Below are 25,564 nucleotides of genomic sequence, written 5' to 3'. Positions count from 1 at the left end.
TATTTTCACTTAGAATTATGGAATAATAACTGAATATTTCAAAACATAAAATCACATTTAAAATGAGATAATTTGTAATTATATGATGCATTTTTAAATGGGTTAAATCTAAAATAAAATTATTTTATTTCTGTGATATAATAGAGACTCAATATATATTTTGGAAAACATGATTTAATATGTGAGGTATGATATAAAAAAGGCCCACATATAGAATATTTTCCATTAAACAAATGGGCATCATAAAAATAAACAAAAAATAATATTTAGAAATGAGAGGTAAGAAATTATTAATATTTTAATTCATATGAGGTCCTCAGAAAATGTTAGTTATAAGTGCAATGATGAACAGAAAAATTGTTTCATGTTCCTTTTTATTTTCACTTAAAATGTGGTATTGTATATACTATTAATATTTAGTTTAAATATTTATTTAGTATTTTCTTATGTTTTTTACTTTGTTTCTTTTTTGGCTTTTTTTGGCTATACCTGGCTGCGCTCAGGGGTTACTCCTGGCAAGCTTGGGGGACCATATGGAATACCAGGAATTGAACGTTGGTTCTTCCTGGGTCAGACGCGTGCAAGGCAAATTCCCTACTCTAGCCCCTATTTACTTTTATTTACTATAAATTATATAATAACTTCATTATTTTAGTAGACAAGTATCTATGCCCAAATATAAAAATAACAATGCTTAGTGTAAAGATGAAAGCACACTTATTTTAAATATCTGTAAAGTTACAACTTTATTCTCAGGAAATTTAAGTGTATTTCTTTAAAATAATTTGTTTCTGTATTAAGAAGTAGCTAATTGTCTCCTATACCATTAAATTACAAAGTAGGACTGTACTTTATTTTTACTTTGATCAGACTCATAGATCATTTGTCACTTATAGAAAAAAGGTTATAGTACTGACTCAAATTAAGGCCAGAGATAAAAAGGGATAACATGATATTATGTAGACATTTATCTTGACCTGTGAACTAAGTCTTTTCAAAAATAAATAATATGAGAATAATTCTGGTTTAGTTTATATCTCACTTAGTCTAACTGAAACTGTATCCATTCAAATTTTATTTGTAAACTCACTATGTTTTATGTAGTTTGTCCCTGTTTAGAATTATGTTTGAGAACAAGTTACAATAAATACAATTTGTGGACTTTTAGTTGATTTTTAATTACTTTACTTTTTGCTTTTGTTATTAAGTTCCTTTTAGTGTAGACCTAAGGGCAATTTTTAACGTGTTTTAAAATTTTCTTTAAAGTTTCCATGTTTTATTGGGGAGGGGTGAAGGAGCAGCACATTGGTGCACAGAATTACTTTCTGGTTAAAGTAGCCAGTGGTATTGAGCTGGACAGCTGGCAATCAGGTACTATTTGGGCTCTGTAGTATTGTGGACCATCAGAAATAGGAGCTGAGGAACAAGCTTTACCAGTTTAATCATGCCCCCAGTCCTGGAATTTCCTTGTCGAATGAATAATTGCTACCTTCTTCCTTCCTATCACCATTCACCATTCACATCCTCATTTTGTTATAAAGTAAGATAAATTTATAAAGAAAAGAAAACAATTGATTTTGGGGGCTTCAGTCAATCTTGGACGGGGCTTATTCCTGGCTCTACACTTAGGGATCACTCAGCACTGCTAAGGGGACAATGTGAGATGCTTGGGATCAAACCCAGATCAGCTGTAAGCAAGAGAGATGCCATGTCCTCTAGTCTATGAATTTGGCCAGGACCCTCACTTTTTCTTCATTTTAATTACTAAAATTTTTGTTCCGTGCTTACATTTATGTTCTTACCTGAAAATGTAATGTTGAATCCATCATATGATATTGAAAAGTCTGAAATGAAACGTAACTGAGCCCTGAAATTGCCATAGAGACCGGCATTGATTGTTGAGGGAAGTTCAGAACCAGTTAAGCGTGCAAGTGGTTGGGTAAAACTCCCATTTTCTGTGATGAGTAAGTAGTCGTGATGGTCTTCCAGGTGAAAGGTGTGAAAGCTGAACTGCACACCTGTTAAGAGAAAAAGAACACTTGGACATATATACATATATCAATAAGCCCGCACTGTTTACAAAACAGCTAAAGCCTAGATGCTCTGTGTCAGCCATTTCTCTGAAACAAAATATACTCCAAGTTCTGTACTTACGTGTCACTCCATGAAATGCTCCAAGAACCATATGTAAATCAAGCCTTGGAGATCAAAGCAGGTAGCCTGCATGCAAAGCAAGCTCATTTTCTCCTGTACTATCTCTCTGGACATCTAAGTCATTAAATGTTTAATGACTGAACACACACTTGCAGACATCGCACAAATCACAGGACTCTACTGGCACAGAGCATTTTCCATAGCACAAATCACAGGACTCTACTGCACAGGTGGTCCCTCCATGAAACTTTTCTATTATTCACTTTGCCAAACACTGAGTTCAATAATGTTTACATAAACCCACTTTATTTTATTATGTAAATGGTATATAGACCATATAGTGGAGTCTTTGAACATAATCTATCTGGTTCTGAGATATTTTATTCTGGATAAAATTCATGGAAAAATTAATCTTTTTTTTGGTGTATTGTTTTTAGTGCTATTACTGTATTACTTCATTTTGTAAATATGCCACAAACATATACAACTCGTCTTTTAGAGAGGACATTTTCAGACTCATATATTACTTTTAGCTCTGTGCTCAGGGATAACCTGTCTGAGTGCTTAGGGGGTTGAGCATATGTTTTTTAGGGAATCAGACCAGGGCCAGTTGCTTTAAACTTTGTAGGACAAGTGCCTTAGACTCTATTATCTCATTAAATTTCTGTTCAACTCTTAATTTGGATTGTCTGGTTATTTTTCATTTTTTTAGGGTAATTACTGATAATGCTCAAGGATTTGCCCTAATACGGATATTACTCTTGGCAGAACTCATGAGAACCATCTGGGATGCAAGGTTAGAATGCAGATTATCCACATGCAAGGAAAACATTCTACCTGCTGTAATCTTTACAGCCCCTCTCAATTCAAATATTTTTGTGTGCTTGTTTTTGTTTTTGTTTGTTTGTTTGGGGACTGTACACAGTGTTGCTCAGGGGTTACTCTTGTCTTTGCTTTAGGAAATTACTCCTGGTAGGCACAAGGGACCATATGAGATGTGGGCACCAAACCCAGACTGGCTGCATGCATGACAAGCACACAATCCACTGTACTATCTCTCCAGCCAGACCAGTTCAATTTTTGATGTCATATAAATATCTTGAATTTTAGAAAAAAGATATATTATGCTGCAATAATTCTTGAAGAAAGAAATAGTCATTACCTGGGGAGGTATCCTTGGGATTAAGTTTAGAGCTTCAAACATCAGGAACCTGCATGCAGTCTACCACTGGCTTAATACCCAAGTATGTATTCAAAATTATAAATGTGCTTATTTTTATATCTAAGAATATTGATGAATCTATAAATGGAATTATGTAATATATAATCTATAAAAAAGTTTATACATATATATGTATATATTAAAGAGATAAATAGACACAAAGAGGATTTAGTAGGTTTGTAAAAAATCATGGTTGGCCAATTTATAATTCTATTATTTTATCAGGCTGTTCTATATTATTCATTCTCAAAAATATTTTTTATTCAAAAATATTTTTACATTTGTTTTAATGGTGAGTAATGTATGCATTGCATAGTGGTCTCAGTGGACTTTAAGAATATTGTTGGGGGCCGGAGAGATAGCAGGGAGGTAAGGCATTTGCCTTGCATGCAAAAGGATGGTGGTTCGAATCCCGGCATCCCATATGGTCCTCAGAGTCTGCCTGGAGTGATTTCTGAGTGTAGAGCCAGAAGTAAACCCCTGAGCGCTGCCGGTGTGACCCAAAAACCAAAAAAAAAAATAGTATTTCATAACACATGTACACTCTCCACACTGTAAAAAAGGCACCAGCTAAAATAATACATGTCTACCACACTAATCCGTCCTTTCAGGTTTTTTCTATCTAACCTCAATATTTCCAATATTTTTAATAACAAGTCTACAAAATATGGAACAACATATATAAACATCAATCATTTATATTTTAACTTTAAATTCTGGACATTGTGTATTCCTCATTGTTTAAAACATTTATATAGATAAAGTGAAAAACATTGGTTACTTTCAATGCAAGTGCATCACCCTAACCACTCTACCATAACTCTGGCCCCAAATCTGTTTTTACTACTACATAATAGCAGGGACTTTTAAGGCTCTGCTAAAAGTCAAAGTATCAAAGTTTTTTTTTTAATTTGTTACAACCTTTTACCCCATCCCAAACATCTCTCAAAAAAGTTAGGTAAAGCTAAAACAGACTGTTTTGGTCTGCTGAAGTGTGTGACATTTTATCTGAGAAAAGTTTTCTCTTCATATTATTTTGGCTTTGTTTATGTATGTCAAAAGAGAACCTTAAGAACATATTTGTACTGATAAAGTTCCCAGGTATCTAGCCAAACATAACTAAATAGTTCAGATTGTTCCTCTTTTACTTTCATTAAAATATTCCCATGACAGGAGCTGGAGAAGTGGTGCTGAGAGGTAAAGCATCTGCCTTGCCAGTGCTAGCCTATAATGGACCATGGTTTGATCCCCTGGCGTCCCATATGGAACCCTAAGCCAGGAATGATTTCTGATCTCATAGCCAGGAGTAACCACTGAGTGTCACTGGGTGTAGCCACACACACACACCCCCATTTCATGACATTTCTTGTGTACATATAAGTTGTGTTAATTGTACGTTCTTCAATTGCACATGTACAATTATGCATAATTGTATAATTATGTAGAGTTTCTAAAAAAATAATCAGACTATGTCACTCACCCCCTGTGAAAAGCTACCTTCCAGCACATGTTGGTGGATGTCCTTCCCAAATTAAGTTTTCTCATTATCAATAAATCCTTTCTATTCAGTTGTTCCTGGCCTTTTTAGAAGATGATCCAGACTCAATAAAAAAGTGCTATTAAGAAGCTACAAAATTCTAGATGTTGTGTAATAATTCTAGATAAATTTTAGAAGATTATAATGAATAACTCAAGAGAGATTTTAGAATAACAACATGCAAACCAAAGTTTCAAAATTCCTGTTAAGTGTCATAAAATATAACACAGGTCAATATAGTAACACTGATAGTAATACCAGTACTACAAGTAAAACACTTGTTTTACAGTATATGTAACTCTGACACGTGTCTTACAATAAATAAGTTCTATGAAGAGTTGAAATGAAAGGATGTATTGGCATGTTTTTCAATAAAATAGAGATGCAGCATGATCCAGTTCTATTGCTACTTAGCAATCATTGAAAAAAAATAAAATATAAAAATTCAAAAGATATGTTATGACACTGCTCCATGAGACCTTAATTATAATTGCCAAGAAAGTCAAACAGCAAATGTGCCTAGAAGTGGATTAAATGGGTGAAAGAATAAAGATGTAGAACATTTATATATATATATATATATACACATACATATATATATATATGATGACAATATGTGATGCTGGGATTCAAACCTCCATCACACCTGGATTGGCTGCATGCAAGGAAAATGCCCTGCCGCTGAGCTATCTCTCCAGCTCTTATTTTATATTTTATATTTATTTATTTAAAAAAGTTACTTAAAATGTATTTCAAATATTTTATATATATAAAACATTTTATAGTATTTTATTGAGTTTAATTGTATATTGAAGTAGTATTATTTTTAAAAGAATATTTAGTTGATGGGCCAGAGTGGAGCAGGTAAGGTGTTTGCCTTGAATATGGTCCATATGGTTAGCAGGTCCTGCCAAGAATGATTTCTGAGCACAGAGCCAGGAGTAACTTCTGAGTGCTGTCAGGCATACCCCTCCTCAAAAAAAAACATTTTAGTTGATTACAAAATTATCTTGAATTAGACATGTGCCATGCTGTGAAAGACTTTTTTAATGAAAGTATATGAGACCCTTCTTTCATAGAATTTGTTGTTGTTATTTTTGTTGTTTGTTTTTGGAGACACAACTAATGCCACTCAGAGGCTACTCTTTTTTTGGGGGGGGGGGACACACCCGGCTTTGTTCAGGGGTTACTCCTGGCTGTCTGCTCAGAAATAGCTCCTGGCAGGCACAGGGGACCATATGGGACACAGGGATTCGAACCAACCACCTTTTGTCCTGGATCGGCTGTTTGCAAGGCAAACACCGCTGTGCTATCTCTCCGGGCCCACTCGGCTCTGCTCTCATAATTCACTTCTGGAAAGCTCGGGTAACCATATGGAATGATGGGGATCAAACCTGAATCAGCCATGCGCAAAGTAAATAGCAAATGCTGTATCTGGCCCTTAATGGAAAAAATTTAAGTGCTCAAATATTGTTATGTGTATCTTGCAAAATATTTTAAGGATATTAATATTATTAGATCATATCCATATAAAGCTGATAACAACAAAATATTTTCATCATAGAAAACTGAAGGAAGTGGAAATGTTTAGTCCAGGAAAAAATGATTTACATTAAAGATTTTAAATTAATGAACTTGAAAATTGTGGAATCATGAAATAAATGTTGACTTGATATAGGAATTGCAGGTCTGAGCAAGGATTCTGTTTATTGTTTGTCTTTAAGGTCTATATCCAAGGTGTGAATGGGGATTAAAAATGTCTGGTCATTTTCAAGCAAGATTTGTATAAAATCAAACAAATACCCCTAAAAATTAAGCTTATCATTAAAATAAATATGAGTATGAAGTTAGATGAACATGGTTCTAGTATATTGCAGAAATTGGTGTGAATAGAAATGTGCTTCTATTCATCCCTAGTGATTTTTCCCTAGGGAGGTTCTCCTTCACCTAACTTTGGCTCTATGATAGAATAGTAGCATCTTCACTAAGCTTTGTTAGTCTTCAAAACAAAGGCATATATGTCTATCTACATCTTAGGCTAAGTAAATACAAATTTAATTAACACTTGCAACCTGTGAAGTTGCAAACCTTAAGTGTTAATTACATCTCTATTTACATAGCAAGCGTATGTAGCTTTCCATTTTCTTGAACAATATAAATTTAATTTAAACTCCATTAATCCACTATAAACCAGAATAATAGAAAGCCTTTGTTAGCTTCCAGTAAAGAGTTTTGTATATAAAGAGAAAAAAGTAAAGAACACAATTTCCACAGTCATCTTCTTCTTTCTGTTGTTCAATACCAGAATACTCACATTAACAATATTGTTCTCAACAACAATTAATTTCATTGTAATAGTAATCAATTCCTACACGATCTTTTACTCTTAATAAAATGATGTATAATATTAATAAAGGTAAACTTAATTTAGAAAATTAAGAATTAAATATTAAATAGAAACATTCTACATATTTTAGCCATATTATCTCATTTCTAATAATTTTCATTTTTTTTTCATTTGTTTGTTATTTGGGCTACACCTGATGACACTCAGGGGTTACTCCTGGCTTTGAGCTCAGAAATCACTCCTGGCTTTGGGGACCACTGGGACACAGGGCATCGAACCAAGATCTATCCTGGGTGAGCAGCATGCAAACCAAATGCCTTACCACTGTGCCAGCCCTCATTTTCAATTTTTTAAAACGTTCTATGGCAAAATAATTAAGCACATAATAGGAAAAGTGACTAAGAATATAACAACCAATATAAAACAAAATTACTTATTTAGAGAGATTTTAAAATGAATAAATTCACATTTTAATGATTGACACTTATTAACAAAAATACGGTTAACTCATCTGACATATCTAAATAACCATTTTCCTACAGAAATTTCTTTAATGACTAAACTGATAAACAACAGTTTGTTTTATTGATGAATGAAAAGGATAATCAGAGGGATGTAATTTATTTTTCCAAATTATAATCATTCAGATTTACCATAGGTATAGTAAAATATTTTATTACCACTCCCAGCAGCACTCAGGGATTATTCCTGTTTTTTTTTTTTGGTTGTTGTTCGAAAATCACTCCTGGTGCTTGTGAGAACCATATTGGATTCTGGAGATAGTATGAGGTCAGCCACATGCAAGGCAAGAGCCCTGTCATCATAATATTGCTCTGGCCCTGACATAATACAATTGTATAGTCCTATTTAATTATGTGATATAAACTGGCAATTTGTTATATAAAACCTTCAGATTCAAAGTTCTTAAATACATAGGCATATAAAACATAATCATGCATATTAAATAATTATAAATATCATTAAAATACATTAATCCATTTAACATATACAATGGGCTTTAGAGCATATTCAAAATCACTTTTAAACTTTCAATTTCAATCTATAAACAGTGTTCTAGAGATAAGAACCTGTTTTAGACTGTGTTACAATAAAATCACAAACAGGGTTAGTTTAATACATCAGAAGAATATAAATTTCTCACATTATAATTCTGGTAGAAACATGAGCATTCTTAAAGACAATAATCCTCTTCTGCAGTTATTCAAATTGAATTTTGTTTTAGTATATTTTAGTGCTGATCTGGCTTTACTCTGGAAACAACCTTGCAAATGACAATATAAAAATAGATGCAGTGAAAATTCAGAAGAGAGACCAATTATATTGTATGAGGCAAATTACCTTTTCCATGAGTTACGTCAACAGTCCATGTACAATTTAGAGAATTTGGATAAAGTTCTGGGTAACCAGGTGACAATATTGTTCCACTAGGCCCTCTAACATCTCCTCCACATAATGCTGGAAGCAAAAGGAATAATAATATGATCAGTCATAGTTGCAGAGGTAAAGGCTTAGCAAATTTCTCCTTTCTCAAGATTCAATGAGATTGATTTTCTTTGTTTAAGCTGTTTCAAGAGCATGTAAAGATCTCTTTTAACACTAAAAATAATCCCATCCAATATTGGCAATAGGATATATAATAGCCTCTGAGAATTAATATTTGCTACCAAGAGAATTTAGCTCTACTTGCCACATTTGAATGAAGTTGTAATTATACATGTTTAATTGTAACAGCATTTGAATAAATTGGGTGCAAATTAAACTTCATTAATTAGCTATTTAGTAGCCCCTCTTATTAAACTTTAAGAAAAAGAATGGCTAATTATATAAAAAGTTTCTAATGGACCCCTTAAGGCATAGGTCACATTATTGACAGATTTCTTTTTAAATTGTGCAGTAAGCTGTGAAATTGGTTGTGGTATGTTTGCACTTTTTTTGGGGGGGGGAATATCATGAGATAAAGATATGGGATCATCAAAACAGTTCAAATGAGGTCTAGGGACCCCATCATTGATGCATTGTCAACTAGGCCATCAGTTCAGTGAATGAACTTCATGAAGTGACACCAAAGATAGCCAGGTCACCCTGGCAATGATCAAGAACCTCCAAAGCAATATCTATCTATCTCTTTTCCTGACCAATCAGAACATTTTTGAGGGTATAGTTTTTTTTAATTATGGCACAATACAGCTTTACAATATAATCAGTGTAGGTTTTCATGCATATAATGGTCCAGCAACACTCACACACCAGTGTATTCATCTCCACATTTGTCCAAGAATCGACACTCAGCATCTTCTTTAATTCCCCATCCAGTTCTCTACCTCCCCCACTTGATATTTCAAGTTTGGCAACCTTTGTTCATTAGACCATTTATCCAGTTTTTAGGTTCATTATGTTTCTTCTATAACCCATACATCAGAGAGTTCATTCTGTAAATGTGTGTTTCTCCATTCTGCTTGATTTCACTTAGCTTGATAAGAGGGTATATAATTTTTAATAATGCTTCATGTTATAAAGACACAGTCCACTTAAGAACAATGTCAAAGACATTAAAATCGGATTCAATATATGCTCAAGAACAAATCTATTTAGAATGTCTCCTTTACCTTCACCATCATCTTTGTTAATGCATTTCCTGGTGATTTGACCAGTACTATTGACCGAAAGAAACAAAGATATAATCAGATAAGAATGTTCTAGTGAAGCAAAGAAGATGGTTCCCTCTCACCTATTTCAGGAGGCAAGGAAAAATTCCAAAGATAGGCAAAACTAAAGCTTTAAGAATGATGAAAATAATATGAGCATTGTTTGTGCAAAACCCTGTTCAACTCCCTGGGGTCCTAAGAAAGAAAGAAACAAACAAAAGAAACAGAAAGAGAAAGACAAACTGAGAAGAAAGGTGTTAGTAACTTATTCTTTGATGATCTCTTCCAAATAGCAATATTGATAGAATTGAATCAATATAACTGTTATTCTGTACTGAGATATGAATATTTGTAGTAACTATCATTATGTTCATAGACTTGGATTTACATAGTTTAAATAAGATCCACAAGTCTTCTGCCTCTTTATTCTTGTACTCTACCTAGAAGCAAAAAAAAGGGTTTTTCACAACTTCCTTATGTTATAAGGTTTAATTTTTAAGGAAAAATCTGAACTTCTGTTGCAAGTCAGCCCCTGAAGAAGTTGACTGATGGAGGGATGGAAGATGAGGTCTTTCCCCTCCAGCTCGGAAGATGCGTCTGCCACCCTGTTCAGCCGGCGGTTCTGAGGTGAAGCAGCGGGTAAACAACTCGCAGGCAGTCAGGCTTGTGGAAATATTAGCTTTATTCGGTGGACAAGACTGAAGTCCAAAGACTCAGCATCAGTTCCAGCCAAAAGCCCCTCGCCTTCCACAGACCCTTGTTTTTATCCTCCAGAATCATATACCACCCAGTGGTGGGGATTAGATACCACCCAATGGTGGAAGTAGAATCAGGTACCACCCTAGGGTAGGGGCAGAATGTCAGGTCACACCCTAGGGTAGGGCCACGCCTGGTTAATCGGGCCCTGGGGGGAGGGGGTGAGAAATTCCTCCCTAGGCATCCAGAAACTACAGAGGCTTGGCTGGGCTCAGAACACTCCACATGCCAGGATTTCGTGGGCTTTTGACTGGTATGATGGAGGCTCTGGGCAGGACAGCTAGCCATAGGACGCCTGGGCTGACCACTTAGTCCAGGCGAGCATGATTTCCCCCACACCAGGCGGGTCTTCAGGGCCACGCCTGGTTAATCGGGCCCTGGGGGGAGGGGGTGAGAAATTCCTCCCTAGGCATCCAGAAACTACAGAGGCTTGGCTGGGCTCAGAACACTCCACATGGGGCCGGGCGGTGGCGCTAAAGGTAAGGTGCCTGCCTTGCCTGCGCTAACCTTGGACGGACCGCGGTTCGATCCCCCGGTGTCCCATATGGTCCCCCAAGCCAGGAGCAACTTCTGAGCACATAGCCAGGAGTAACCCCTGAGCGTTACTGGGTGTGGCCCAAAAACCAAAAAAAAAAAAAAAAAAAAAAAAAAAGGAACACTCCACATGCCAGGATTTCATGGGCTTTTGACTGGTATGATGGGGGCTCTGGGCAGGACAGCTAGCCATAGGACGCCTGGGCTGACCACTTAGTCCAGGTGAGCATGATTTCCCCCACACCAGGCGGGTCTTCAGGGCCACGCCTGGTTAATCGGGCCCTGGGGGGAGGGGGTGAGAAATTCCTCCCTAGGCATCCAGAAACTACAGAGGCTTGGCTGGGCTCAGAACACTCCACATGGGGCCGGGCGGTGGCGCTAAAGGTAAGGTGCCTGCCTTGCCTGCGCTAACCTTGGACGGACCGCGGTTCGATCCCCCGGTGTCCCATATGGTCCCCCAAGCCAGGAGCAACTTCTGAGCACATAGCCAGGAGTAACCCCTGAGCGTTACTGGGTGTGGCCCAAAAACCAAAAAAAAAAAAAAAAAAAAGGAACACTCCACATGCCAGGATTTCATGGGCTTTTGACTGGTATGATGGGGGCTCTGGGCAGGACAGCTAGCCATAGGACCCCTGGGCTGACCACTTAGTCCAGGCGAGCATGATTTCCCCCACACCAGGCGGGTCTTCAGGGCCACGCCTGGTTAATCGGGCCCTGGGGGGAGGGGGTGAGAAATTCCTCCCTAGGCATCCAGAAACTACAGAAACGCGCGGGGGCTCACGCCCCCGCGTGTACTTCATGTACTTCATGTATTCAGAATATTCCTTATTCTTATGTTATGTTTTCCGTATACAGAATGTTTATTTTGTATTCTCCCCTTTCCCATACCCGTACAAAGCTCTTTTTTACTCTTTAACTCTCTAACCCCCTCTCAAACATCACTAACCTAGTTTACTCTTTTGAACTTCCATAGTGTACAATCCTAATCACAGTCCAAAGCTGTGCATTGTGTGTGACAACCCCAAACTGTTTTAAGATACATAAAACGGACACGTATTTCTTTAGAATATTTTGTGTTTTTTCTCTGACAGATATAATTCTTACTAAATGTTGTCTTATACAGTGATGATTCTAACCACTTTTTATCTTCTCTTTTTGAGCTGTTTAACAAGGAATTTTGGTGGAAGAGTCCCCCAGTTTAATGCTTATGATTGAACCATATCATGGGAATCATTGTAATTGTTCTTATGGCCCCCATATGCGCCAATAACAGCATGTGGCATTGCTTCTTATTTGCATAGGCACATTAAAAAGGGAAAATAGTATAAATACAAATAAGATCCTATCTAATAGAGATTGGAACACACAAATCTTGTAGTGCAAAGGGACCTTACACCCTGAACATTGACATAACGACCTGGCACAGACCTCAGAAGAAAGGACATATTCCATTCTCCCCTGAACCAGGAAAGCCATCCACGAAACATCCAGGCTGGTCTATAACATCACCTGGAAGCAATCCTCTACCAAGGAAGACCTACACTGCTCAGACTTCGACCTGCTCAAAAGAGACTTCCCTTAACACTGAGAAGACTTAACAACAACAATGACCTGCTTACAGGACAGGGCTCCCTGCATTGCCCTTTGATTGTGAGGTGAAAGGAGAGGATGCTCCACATCCTGACTTCAATGTAAGATATGCAGATTCCAGGATCTTTAATACAGAAACATGATACCAACAACAGAGACTGTGTGAAAAATAAAAGTGTGTTGGCACTACAGACAATGTCTTGGATTGGACGATCTAGCTTGCCTGGAGCCTAGACTTGGTCTTGTGCCAGGAAACTTCAGGGGTCTGGTCTCTTTGTACTTAGGCCAACGTTATTTCTTTCCATGTCCCTCATATTTTGGTGGGCCTATGCAAACAACAATTGCCACTCTAACACCATTTTTACTGTGCTCCTTTGACTCTAATCCTTAAAAAGAACTCACTTAAAATTTGAGGTTAACTTAAGCTAATATGCATGTATATGGAAATGTAAGAAAATACTATGCCTGTAATGTTTAAGGAGTTACGTAAGTTTTATGGCTTTAGATTGCCATGTGTACTGTTAAGAAATATTATAATGTGTTACAATCTGGGGACTTGAGGGACAAAGTAATTGTACATGGATTCTGTCTTATTTATCTTAATGTTCTTTGGCTGAAATTTCAAAGTTAAGATATCAGCAAGGGGACTTCTGAGAATTATGTTATGGGTGATTGTCCTTCCACTGTAACTTTACCTTGTCCTCTTTCTTTGCACCCTTGTTCTCATAATTAAAAATAAAAATTAAAAAAAAAATATTTAGAAAAGAAAAAAAAAAGAAATCAATGCCTCAGAGAATGACATACAATTTTAAGGTATTATATATTATAATGTTAAATAATTGATGTATGAATAAGACACTTCTATAACAAAAAAAAAAAAAAGAAAATGTTTTACTGTCATAGCTTAAAATCTAACCTCTATTTGAAAGAATTACATTTTCTATAATGTTGGTAAATTTGGGGGGAGAAAAATATCAAATATATTTATTTATCTGAGAAGTTTTGCTTTGCATTTATCAACTTGGAAAACACACCTATGATACATCTGTGGGTAAATTATAAGGGCATATTGTGACATTAAAATAACTAGGAGAAATGACCAACAAGTTACATAATAATTGTATGTATTACTATTGTTATTTAAATATATTCAGATTGATAGGTAAAAGAGAATAACAGAAAGGAGAAATTAGGAATATGGTCATAAAGGAAGAATTTATTGATATGGAATGTAACAAGAGTAGTGCTAAAGGGAATCAAATAACATATATGGTTAGGCAGGCTCTACCTTTATATCTATATATTTGAATAACCCAGATAAAAGGACACAATGATAAATATTTCAACATCTAATCCTGACATATATATCCACTACTCTAAATTAAAACCAAACAAATAAATCTTCCCACTCCCCCTGTTAAAAAGGTGGAAAGGAAAAGAAATACTTGCCTTTCTCCTGAGCAATCTTATTTTAGGGGACCTGGCATAATCTGGGAGTTTTCCTTCCTGTGTTTCCCTTCCTTTTCTTTTCTGAAATAAGATCATCTTTTAATTAAAAAACTTATTTGTGGCTTTTAATTAAGTCTACTTGTGAGGAATAAAAACTTAAAAGTTCCTAACCATTCCAACAAAATATCAGAAGACAGTGTGTCTCCATGACACAAGGAAATTACCTGTTGTATTACAGTAATTAGGGCTGAACAAAGGTATTCAAAGAATTAACCTAGAAACAGTGTTTTATAATAAAAAATATAAATACTTGATCTAGATTTTTGTTTTCAAATACGACATATGTATCGTATTTTTCTTAATTTTTATTTTTGGGTTTGGGACCATAATTGGCTGTTGCCAGGATTTACTCCTGGTGCTGTGCTCAAGAATCATTCTTGGAGGGATCTGGTGATTGAGTCTGGAGCAGCCATGGGCAAGGCAATGTCCTACTTTATACTATATTGCTAGCCCACAACTAAATTTTTACCTAATAAAACAGGATACAATGCAACTATTTACGAATTTTTAGCAAAATAACAAGCAAGCAGTCTTATTGACCTTATAATAAGATAGCATTACTCCGAAGACATTTTTATTAGTTATAATTGAATTAACTCCCGTGATAACCTTCTGAGATCACTAATTATTTGCAGTTTACACATGAGAAAACAAGTGTGAAATAATTTAAGCATTCTAGTTCCAGTCTGTGATCATAAGTTAACAACTATAATGAGTTGCTTTATACTCAAACCAAAAAAAGCTATGCTGTCCTTTGCTTGTGTGTATTTATAAAACTCCAAGTAATTTATTTAAAAATTAAATATTATTTATTTTATCAGAAATACACATAATCCTTTCAGCTTTAAATTATTCCCTTGTAAGAATATAAAGTGTAATTGTTAATATTCTTTTTTTTTGTTTGTTTGTTTGTTTTTTTTTGGGCCACACCCGGTAACGCTCAGGGGTTACTCCTGGCTATGTGCTCAGAAGTTGCTCCTGGCTTGGGGGACCATATGGGACACCGGGGGATCGAACCGCCGTCTGTCCAAGGCTAGCGCAGGCAAGGCAGGCACCTTACCTTTAGCGCCACCGCCCGGCCCCGTTAATATTCTTGAATTTATGTTTCTTACTACTAATTGATCAATACATTATAAATTCTCATTTTTCAGTATCATTGGATGTAACCAAGTTTTTCATTTTCAGCAGCTAAAGAAATCCTGCATCTGTCTAAAATATATTACCATACACTGCAGAGCTTTGGAATTATATTTGTTTTATAATTTTATTATTTAAAATAATCACAATTGATTAACTACATGTTCATTGATCAAATTTATTTTGATAAATGCTAATGCTAAGTAGAAAGCTTTTTGAGTTTGATTTATTGACAAATGGCATGGTATTATTAACATTATTTAATAGTCTCTCTAAAGGATCCTCATTTATTGGAAAATGTTAACTACTAAAATATTACGAAAGTATAACAGGAAATAAAATAGCCTATTAAAACCAATCATTAGAAATCAAAATATGAAAGGCATTTTTAATTGCATAAAGAAACTAGAACTCAAATATATTACAAAAAGTAGGATAATAGAAACAAAAGACATTTCTCCAAAAATAAATACTCATAAAGAATTTTTTTTTGGTTTTTGGGTCACACCCGGCAGTGGTCAGGGAATACTCCTGACTCTACACTCAGAAATCGCTCCTGGCAGGCTCAGGAGACCATATGGGTTGCCGGTTTCGAACCACCAACCTTCTGCATGCAAGGCATATACCTTACCTCTATGCTATCTCTCGGGCCCCATCATAAAAAAATTTTAAAATAAAATCAACTCAAAGAAAATAAGGACATTCATTTATGGACATCATTTAAAAAAACTGTCTTGACAGCTGGGCTCAGACCACTCCGCATGCCAGGATTTCTGGGTCTTTGACTGGTATGTTGGGGGCTCTGGGCAGGACAGCTAGCCACAGGTCCCCGGGGCTGAACTCCTAGTCCAGGGGGCCAAGATCCCCCCAAACCTGGTGGGTCTTCAGGGCCACGCCTGGTTAATCGGGCCCTGGGGGGAGGGGGGGAGAAATCCCGCCCTATGCATCCCAAAACTACAGAGGCACAGCTGGGCTCAGACCACTCCGCATGCCAGGATTTCTGGGTCTTTGACTGGTACTTTATATATTAAGAGTATTCCTTACTGTTATGTTATGTTTTACGTATCCAGAATCTTTATTTTGTATCGTGCCCTTTCCCACATCCCTACAAAGCTCTTTTTTATTCCTTTACTCTCTATCCCCCCCAAACATCTCTAATCTACATTACTCTTTTTAATCAGTAGTGTACAAGCCTTATCACAGACCAAAGCCGTGTATTGTGTGTAACAACCCCAAATTGTTTCAAGATACATAAAATGGACACGTATTTCTTTAGAATATTTTTTTTCTCTGACAGCTATAATTCTTACTAAATGTTGTCTTATATAGTGACAATTCTAACCGCTTTTCATCTTCTCTTTTTGAGCTGTTTAACAAGGAATCTTAGAGAAAGAGTCCCCCAGATTAATGCTTATGATTGAACCATAATTGTTCTTATCACCCCCTTATGGGCCAAGAACACCACGTGGCATTGCTCCTTTTTTGCATAGGCACATTAAAATGGGAAAATACTATACATATAAATAAGATCCTATCTAATAGAGATTGGTACAGACAAATCTTATAGTGCAAAGGGACCTTACACCCTGAACATTGACATAACGACCTGGCACAGACCTCAGAAGAAAGGGCATTTCCCTGAACCAGGGAAGCCATCCACAAAACATCCAGGCTGGTCTATAGCATCACCTGGAAGCAATCCTCTACCAAGGAAGACTCTACACTGCTCAGACATTGTCCTGCTCAAAAGAGACTTCCATTAACACTGAGAAGACTTAACAACAACAACGATTTGCTTACAGGACAGGGCTCCCTGCATTGCCCTTTGATTGTAAGGTGAAACCAGAGGACGCTCCACATCCTGACTTCAATGTTGGATATACAGATTCCAGGATCTTAAATACAGAAGCTTGATACCAACAACAGAGACTGTGTGAAAAATATAAGTGTGTTGGCACTACAGACAATGTCTTGGATTGGACGATCTAGCTTGCCTGGAGCCTAGAGTTGGTCTTGTGCCAGGAACCTTCAGGGGTCGGGTCTCTTTGTATTTAGGCCAAGGTTATTTCTTTCCATGTCCCTCATATTTTGGTGGGCCTATGCAAACAACAATTGCCACTCTAACACCATTTTTGCTGTGCTCCTTTGACTCTAATCCTTAAAATGAACCCACTCAAGATTTGAGGTTAACTTAAGCTAATATGCATGAATATGGAAATGTAAAAAAAATGCTATGCCTGTAATGTTTAAGGAGTTATGTAAGTTTTATGGCTTTAGATTGCCTTGTGTGCTGTTAAGAAATATTATAGTGTGTTACAATCTTAATGTTCTTTGGATGAAATTTCAAAGTTGGGATATCAGCAAGGGGACTTCTGAGAATTATGTTATGTATTGTCCTTCCACTGTAACTTTACCTTGTCCTCTTTCTTTGCATCCTTGTTCTCATAATTAAAAATAAAAAAAATTAAAAAAAACTGTCTTAAAAATATAAAGGTATCTTGTTTTATCCTTTACAATACCTCTTTTAAAGAAATTCCAACAGCCTAACTAATTGTTGTCATATGCTTTAAGCAAGGACACACTTTTGTAACTGCTGTATTAAGCTTAGGAGAAGGAGGAGAAGGAGAAGGAGGAGGAGGAGGAGGAGAGGAAGAAGATGAAGAAAGAAAAGAGAAAAAAAAGAAAAGAAAAGAAAAAGAAAAAATGGCTTAAGAGCAGCAGAGTGAAGAACAGTTATATAGCCAGAGGAGAAGCAGCAGAAAGAGGCAGCTCATATTAACTGAGGTCAGTCTGGCCATCAACAATTTTATATTTTACTTTTTAGAATGAGAAATATTTAAATGTTATAGTTAAGGATGTACACTACTATACTTTAATATGTAAAATAAAAATATTTATTCCTCTGGGAAATATAAATAAGTTTCAAATGCAGTAAACTGAAAAATATGACTCAACTATTTATTTAAGACTGAAGTTCTTAATCAACAATAAAAAATGATTAATTGAGAACAATTAAAATTTTACTCAGATACCAAAGTAAACATGAAACATAAATGAATTCAGTTATTCTTTGCATATGATAATATTCAGAGTTAAAAAAAAACCTGTTCTTGCTAGTCATATATCCTCTGTAGTATAGAAAATTTATAAATAAGGAGGCAGTGTAAAAAAGAGGGAGTGAAAAAGAAAGAAAATTCATAAATGAATTATATCAACTTTTAAAAATAAGCATATATCAGCATGAAGAATTGATAAAGTTATATATAATACTATAAATATTATAAGTTATAATTAAATTGCTATAAGTCTATAAAACTTGCTTTAACTTCTATACATACCTATAATTGTATTTTATATAATTAGGATATATAAATATGGAGTTGACCAGGATATGGATCTAGGCTGCCTAAGTTAATGACCTAACAGTCATTAATTAGTGTATGACATAGAACTGGGTTCTTATTCTGTTTTTCTTAATTTTCTCATCTGTAAGGGATGATTGTATTAGTACTAACCTCATGAGTCATTTTGAAAAATAAAAATATGCAAAAGCAATACTAACACATGGCAAAAAATATTAGCTATCACACTTTTATCAAGTTTTCTTTGTGCATGAATTAATTATGGGGTGTGAAGATACCACTAAAAAACTGATGTTTCTCAGAGCATGTTGTATCCTTAGCATATGGCAATCTAAGCAATCAGTCCTATAGTCTTGGAGCAGGAGAGAGAAATTTGTTTATTCCATTTTTTCTTCCTTTACTCTGAAAGAATTTAAATTAGTATGTTTCAGTGGAAAAGGTAGAGATAAGGTTTAACAAAATTATTGCCTCATGTAATAATAAAGTTCATGCCAATGAAAATCTAAAGAGCTTTTCTTGGACAAAGTTCATTTTATTCAAACATTGACGTGATTCACCAAGATACGTTCAGGGTAAAACTTGTATGAAAAACGATATAGATTAAGCTGAAGGGTGAAAATGACATGACTAACTCAGGGGAGTAATGCCAACAATGAAGCACATGTGTGAAGATCAATCTCAATACCCGGCACAATATTCCAAAGCCTAATCCTAGTGATCCCCAACACCTAAAACCTAACAATATCACACTTCACATATTGCACTGCCAGATCAAACCTGTTCTGCTTGGAATAATCTTATAAGAAGAGATCTCTGGAATCTTAGGTATTGCATGAGAACCCTCATAAATTTTGTTTGTATGCCAGTTTGGGGGCTAAGATCTCTGAATTTTCTGGGGTCAGGCTGCGCCATCTCCCCCGTGCTTCCTTACTTTCAGAAACCTGGCAGCATGATCTACAATCACCACCAACTCTGGTCCATAGGCCAGCACCAGAAAATCATTTAACTGTCCAAAGAGAGGCAAACCAAGTCACACACACACACACACACACACACACTAACACACACACTAACACACACTAACACACACACACACGATAAAAGAAAATTATGAATATGTGGCCCTATAGCTGATAGCACTGGGATCCTGGGAAAGGAGGTATGGAAAGTTTCCTGCACTAGTGAAATCTCAGTAGCCTCATCACATAACCATCACAATGCCAATAGTCCAACTTCACAGCTTTCCAAAATTCTTTGCAGAGACAACTAACTGCCCTAAACTCTAGGTCTGAGATCTCTGAAGTATCTGGAACAGGGAGAGATAACTTCCATGTTTATCTCCCTACAGAGATCTCCAGCAGCCACACCCATGATCTACAGCTGCCACAGCCATGTCAGATCATTGACCTACTCTCACAGTTTTTGCAGTCCTGAGCTCTATGGCCATTGTGCCATTTAGTACCTCCATATTTTTCTTTTATTTATTTAATTATTTATTTTTTATGGGAATGCATGCTGGGAGCAGAGGTGGAGGGAAGACAACATTGGTGGTGGGACTGCCCCTGATTCAATGTCACTATATATCTAAAATATTACTGTGAAATATTTGTAATCCATTGTGGTCAAAATAAAAATTATTGCACTGGGGGTTCTTCTGGAGCTGAATCTGCTAACCTCTATATTTTTCAATATTGACATCCCCAAAGGAATATGCCAAAATATATATATATGAAATTATCATAGAACCTATCTAATCTCAACAAACAAAACCAACAATGGAATGTTAAACTTGCAATAAAATACATGGAGATGATGATATAAAGGCATGATAAAATTGTTTGAATTTTTTATTTGTTATTAAGTTTATTATAATATTTTATCTAGGGGCTGGAGTGGTAACACAAGCTGTAAGGAATCTGCCTTGCACCTGCTAGTGTAGGACGAACTGTGCTTTGATCCTCCAGCATCCCATATGGTTCCCCAAACCAGGAGCAATTTCTGTATGCATTGCCAGAAATAACCCCTGAGCATCACCGGGTGTGGCCCAAAAACAAAACAAAACAAAACAAAACAAAACAATTTATCTGTTCTGTTTTTGTTTTCAGGCCACATCCTGTGATACTAAGAATTTAAGTTTGGGAGCCGGTGAGGTGGCGCTAGAGGTAAGGTGTCTGCCTTGTAAGCGCTAGCCAAGGAAGGACCATGGTGCGATCCCCCCAAGCCAGGGGCAATTTCTGAGTGCTTAGCCAGGAGTTAACCCCTGAGCATCAAATGGGTGTGGCCAGAAAAAAAAAAAGAATTGAAGTCTGAAACTTCTCTCAATTCTGATGGAGGATAATACCCATTTCTTGATGTGTATTAAACTCAAGAGGGCTAACTATCAGGTAAATGCTCTAATTACTGTACTATCATTCTAGATATCACAGGTTTTTTTGTTTGTCTGTTTTTGGGCCACACCAGGTAACGCTCAGGCGTTACTCCTGCTTATGCACTCAGAAATTGCTCCTGGATTGGGGAACCATATGGGATGCCAGGGATTGAACCCAGAACCTTCTTGGGTCAGCCACATGCATGCAAGACAAATGCCCTATTGAAAAATTAATGCTGGTTTGTTTCCTTGTACCATATAGACTCTGTGTGCCTCTGAAATTACTATTAGAGTCAAACAATGAAATAGTTTATACATTAAAAATCAAAATAAGGGCCCGGAGAGATAGCACAGTCGCGTTTGCCTTGCAAGCAGCCGATCCAGGACCAAAGGTGGTTGGTTCAATCCCGGTGTCCCATATGGTCCCCCGTGCCTGCCAGGAGCTATTTCTGAGCAGACAGCTAGAAGTAATCCCTGAGCACCGCCGGGTGTGGCCCAAAAACCAAAAAAAAAAAAAATCAAAATAAGGGCCCGGAGAGATAGCACAGTGGTGTTTGCCTTGCAAGCAGCCGATCTAGGACCAAAGGTGGTTGGTTCGAATCCCAGTGTCCCATATGGTCCCCCGTGCCTGCCAAGAGCTATTTCTGAGCAGACAGCCAGGAGAAACCCTCAAGTAACGCCGGGTGTGGCCCAAAAACCAAATAAAAAAAAACAAAAAACAAAAAAACAAAATAAATCAAAATAAAACAATGCCATAACTGGGACCAGAACGGTGGTGCAAGGGGTAAGGCATTTGCCTTGCCCTTGCTAGCCTAGGATAGATTGCTGTTCAATATTCCAGAGTCTCATATGGTCCCCCAAGGCAGAAGTGATTTCTGAGTGAATAGCCAGGAGTAAAAAACCCCTGAGCATCACTGGGTGTGGCCCCCAAAAGAAAAAAAATCAAACAAAAAACAATCCATAACTAAGTAATATATTTTTGACATTATGTGATGTTTGATGGAGTATGTCATGAAGACATTTACAAGCATAGTAAAACAGCTTCATTCCTCATTGATATATATTTCCTGAGAAATTGAACATTTTGTTTTGTTTTGTTTTGTTTTTTGGTCTTCACTAGGTGACGCTAAGGGGTTATTCCTGGCTATGGGATGCAGGGGATCAAACCGAGGTATGTCTTGGGTCAGCCAAGTGTAAGGCAAACTTCTTCCACTGTATTATCTCTCTAGCCCCGAAATTTGACATTTATCACAGATCCTTAACTGAGACAAAGAAGCAATGAACACATTATTAATTAAAAGTACTTGGCTCAATTTCTTTAGTACATTCATCCAGAAGAAATTTTGTATTTTCTTTTTTTTCAGTTAACAAATATTTATTTTTTTCTAAATTTTGTATTTTCAATGCTGTAGAATCAAATAATTAACGATGGGGCTGGATGGAGGTGGATGCCATCCCAGGCCACGTGGCTTCGCAACCACCATCCAGCCGGCTTGTCCCAGGCCCAGGAGAATGGCGGAATCAAGACTCACTCACAGGCAGGCATCAATAAGCATCAGTTTTATTCATGCCCTATCCACCACATGTGTGTGGCCTACATCATAACCTTTCAAGCATTCGGCCATTCTTAGCTCTGCATCTTAATTCCTTTCAGCCATCTTCCCTTTGGGCTCCATGCTGGTCAAAGACCAGAACGCAGAGACCCAAAAGCCAGAGCTTGCAGCAGGACAGAGACTCTAATCCCCTCGCTCAAAGGTTTATCTACCTATTCCAGACCCCTCCCAGGAATGGGCGGGGTCTTGCAGGTAAGGTCACACATAATATCTGGTTCCCAAGACCCCTCCCAGAAATGGGAGGGTCTCAGGTAGCTACACCTAAATCCAGGGTGGAGTTACACAATGCCACTTTATTTATTTAATTGTTCTTTGGGCCATACAGTGCATTGTTCTATACTTACCCCTGCTCTGCTCTCAGCCATCACTCTTGACATGGACCAGAGGACCATATAGGACAAAGGGGATTGACTCTTTTTTTGTCGATGTGCAAGGCAAGTAGCCTGCCCACTGTTTAATCTCTCTAGCTCCCTTCAATGCTATTTTATTAATAGGATACACATATTAAATGTATATATAATATATGGTCACATTTGACATATATAATTATATATGCATATTATTTATTATATATGTATGTATATATGTATAAGCATCCTTAATTATGTAATATATTAGGCAATTTTTTACCTTTAGCTAATGGTTTTGACACAATTGCCAAAAAATGAAGAAATTATCTTATGAAGATTAAGTATACTTTTATTTTTGCTTTGGGCCATACGTGGTGGCACTCAAGGGTTATTTCTGGCTCTATCCTCAAAATTGCTACTGCCAGGCTTGGGGGACCATATGGAATGCCATGAGTCTAACCCAGATCTATTCCAGGTTGACAGCATGCAAGGCAAACTCCTGACCACTGAGCTATCTCTCCAGTCTTTAAAGTACACCACTGTTAATGCCCATGTTTTATAAATAATATATTGATTTATTTTTGACTCACTAATTTGACTAATTAACATATTGAAGAAATTATTACCATCACAAGTTGGAAGTGGATGACTCCACCAGTGGTTTTTTTCACAGAGAAGAGGTTCTTCATGGCTCAGCCTGTATCCTGGATCACAACTAAATGAAACAGTAGATCCAATAGAGAAATCATGTCCATAGCGGCGACCATGGACTGGGATGCCAGGGTCCAAGCAAGAATAAGTGTTCACTGTCACACCTAGAAAATGGCAGAAATGTTATAAATAGTAAGTTTGTTTGGTATCACATTTATTGAGTTAAATTACCATTTCTTCAATTTATTGAGAATGATCTCCCCAAACAAGTACATATTTGATGATTTAATATTAGGAAGCCAATAAGCAGTAGTTCATTTAAAATGTTTTGATAATTTCTATCCACAATGACTATATTTAGGTCATTTAGTCACTTAAAAATTATAAAATAAATGATTATCTATTAAAATGTGTATTTTGTGTTGCTATAAAAGCTTATCATTTGTTTTTTAAATCTTTAATCAACTTTAAACTTAATTTATAGTTATGTAAGGAAATATTTTAAAAATATATTTGAGGCATTTACCTCTTATCTATTTATTTATTTATTTATTCATTTATTTATTTATTGTTTGTTTTTTGGGTCACACCCGGCAGCATGCAGGGGTTAATCTTGGCTCTGTACTCAGAAATCCCTCCTGGTGGGCAAGACAGATCATATAGGGTGAAGGAATTTGAACCACCATCTGTCCTGGGCCATCTGCATGCAAGGCAAAACAGCAGCAAAGAAACCCATGCACAGCAAAGAGAAAAGAAATGATAAAAACCAGAGCAGAAACAAATAACATAGAAACAAAAAAAAGCAATACAAAAAATTAATGAGACCAGGAATCAGTTTCGACATGAAAACAATGAAAGCAGTACAAAAAATCAATAAGACCAGAAGTTGGTTTTTCAGAAGAAGAACAAGATAGACAAACACTGGCAAGAATCACCAAAAAAAAAAGGGGGGGGGGACTCAAATAAATAGGATCACAAATGAACAGGGAAATATTAAAAAAGAACCTCAAGAAACCCAAGACATCATGAGGGCGTATTTAGTTACAATAGAGAACTCTCAAGAAATTGACAAATTTCTGGAAAAATATCATCTTCCAAGATTGGATAAGGAGGATGTAGAAAGCCCAAACAGTCAGTCCAATCACATCTAAGGAAATTGAAACAGTAAATAGGAAACTCCCTAAGAAAAAAAGTCCAGGTCCAGATGGTTTTACAGGTGAATTTTATCAAATATTCCGAGAAGAATTACAACCACTGATTCTCAGGCTCTTTCAAAACATTGAAAAGACAGTAATCCTTTCATGAGGTGAATATCACACTATTCCCAAAGACAGCAAAGACACCACCAAGAAAGTAAACCACAGACCAATCTCACTAATGAACATCAATGCAAATATTCTCAACAAATTCTTAGCAAACCGAATCCAACAATACCTCAAAAAGTGGGTTTCATTCCAGGGATGTAAGGATTGTTCAACATATGCAAATAAATCAACATCATACATCGCATCAACAAGTAGAAAGACAAAAACCACAGGATTCTATCAATCGATGCAGAGAAGGCATTTGACAAATTCATGCTGAAAACACTCAGCAAAATAGGACTGTAAGGAAACTTCCTCAAGATAGTTACAACTATCTATATAAAAGACCAGAGCCAACATTTTCCTTAATGGCAAAAACCTGAAATCATTTTCACTAAGGTCAGGAACTAGGAAAGGATACCCACTTTCTCCACTTTTACTCAAGATAGTCTTGGAAGTCCTAG

At 36.5% G+C, this 25,564-nt stretch overlaps 1 protein-coding gene across 1 annotated transcript in view; it reads right to left on the bottom strand.

Moving 5' to 3' along the window:
* CSMD3 (CUB and Sushi multiple domains 3) overlaps positions 1-25,564 on the bottom strand; it is a 1,236,222-nt gene that overhangs the window by 421,886 nt on the left and 788,772 nt on the right. Inside the window, exons 19-21 of the mRNA XM_049773958.1 lie at positions 23,772-23,960; positions 8,620-8,736; positions 1,803-2,018 (exon numbers count right to left, since the gene is read on the bottom strand). Coding sequence (XP_049629915.1) covers positions 1,803-2,018; positions 8,620-8,736; positions 23,772-23,960 — 522 coding nt within the window. The remainder of the gene's footprint in view (positions 1-1,802; positions 2,019-8,619; positions 8,737-23,771; positions 23,961-25,564) is intronic.

Source organism: Suncus etruscus, chromosome 5 (assembly GCF_024139225.1).
Source record: "Suncus etruscus isolate mSunEtr1 chromosome 5, mSunEtr1.pri.cur, whole genome shotgun sequence".
NCBI lineage: Eukaryota > Metazoa > Chordata > Mammalia > Eulipotyphla > Soricidae > Suncus > Suncus etruscus.
The sequence above is the reverse complement of the archived record's forward strand: the minus strand, read 5'-3'. Positions and strand labels throughout refer to the sequence as shown.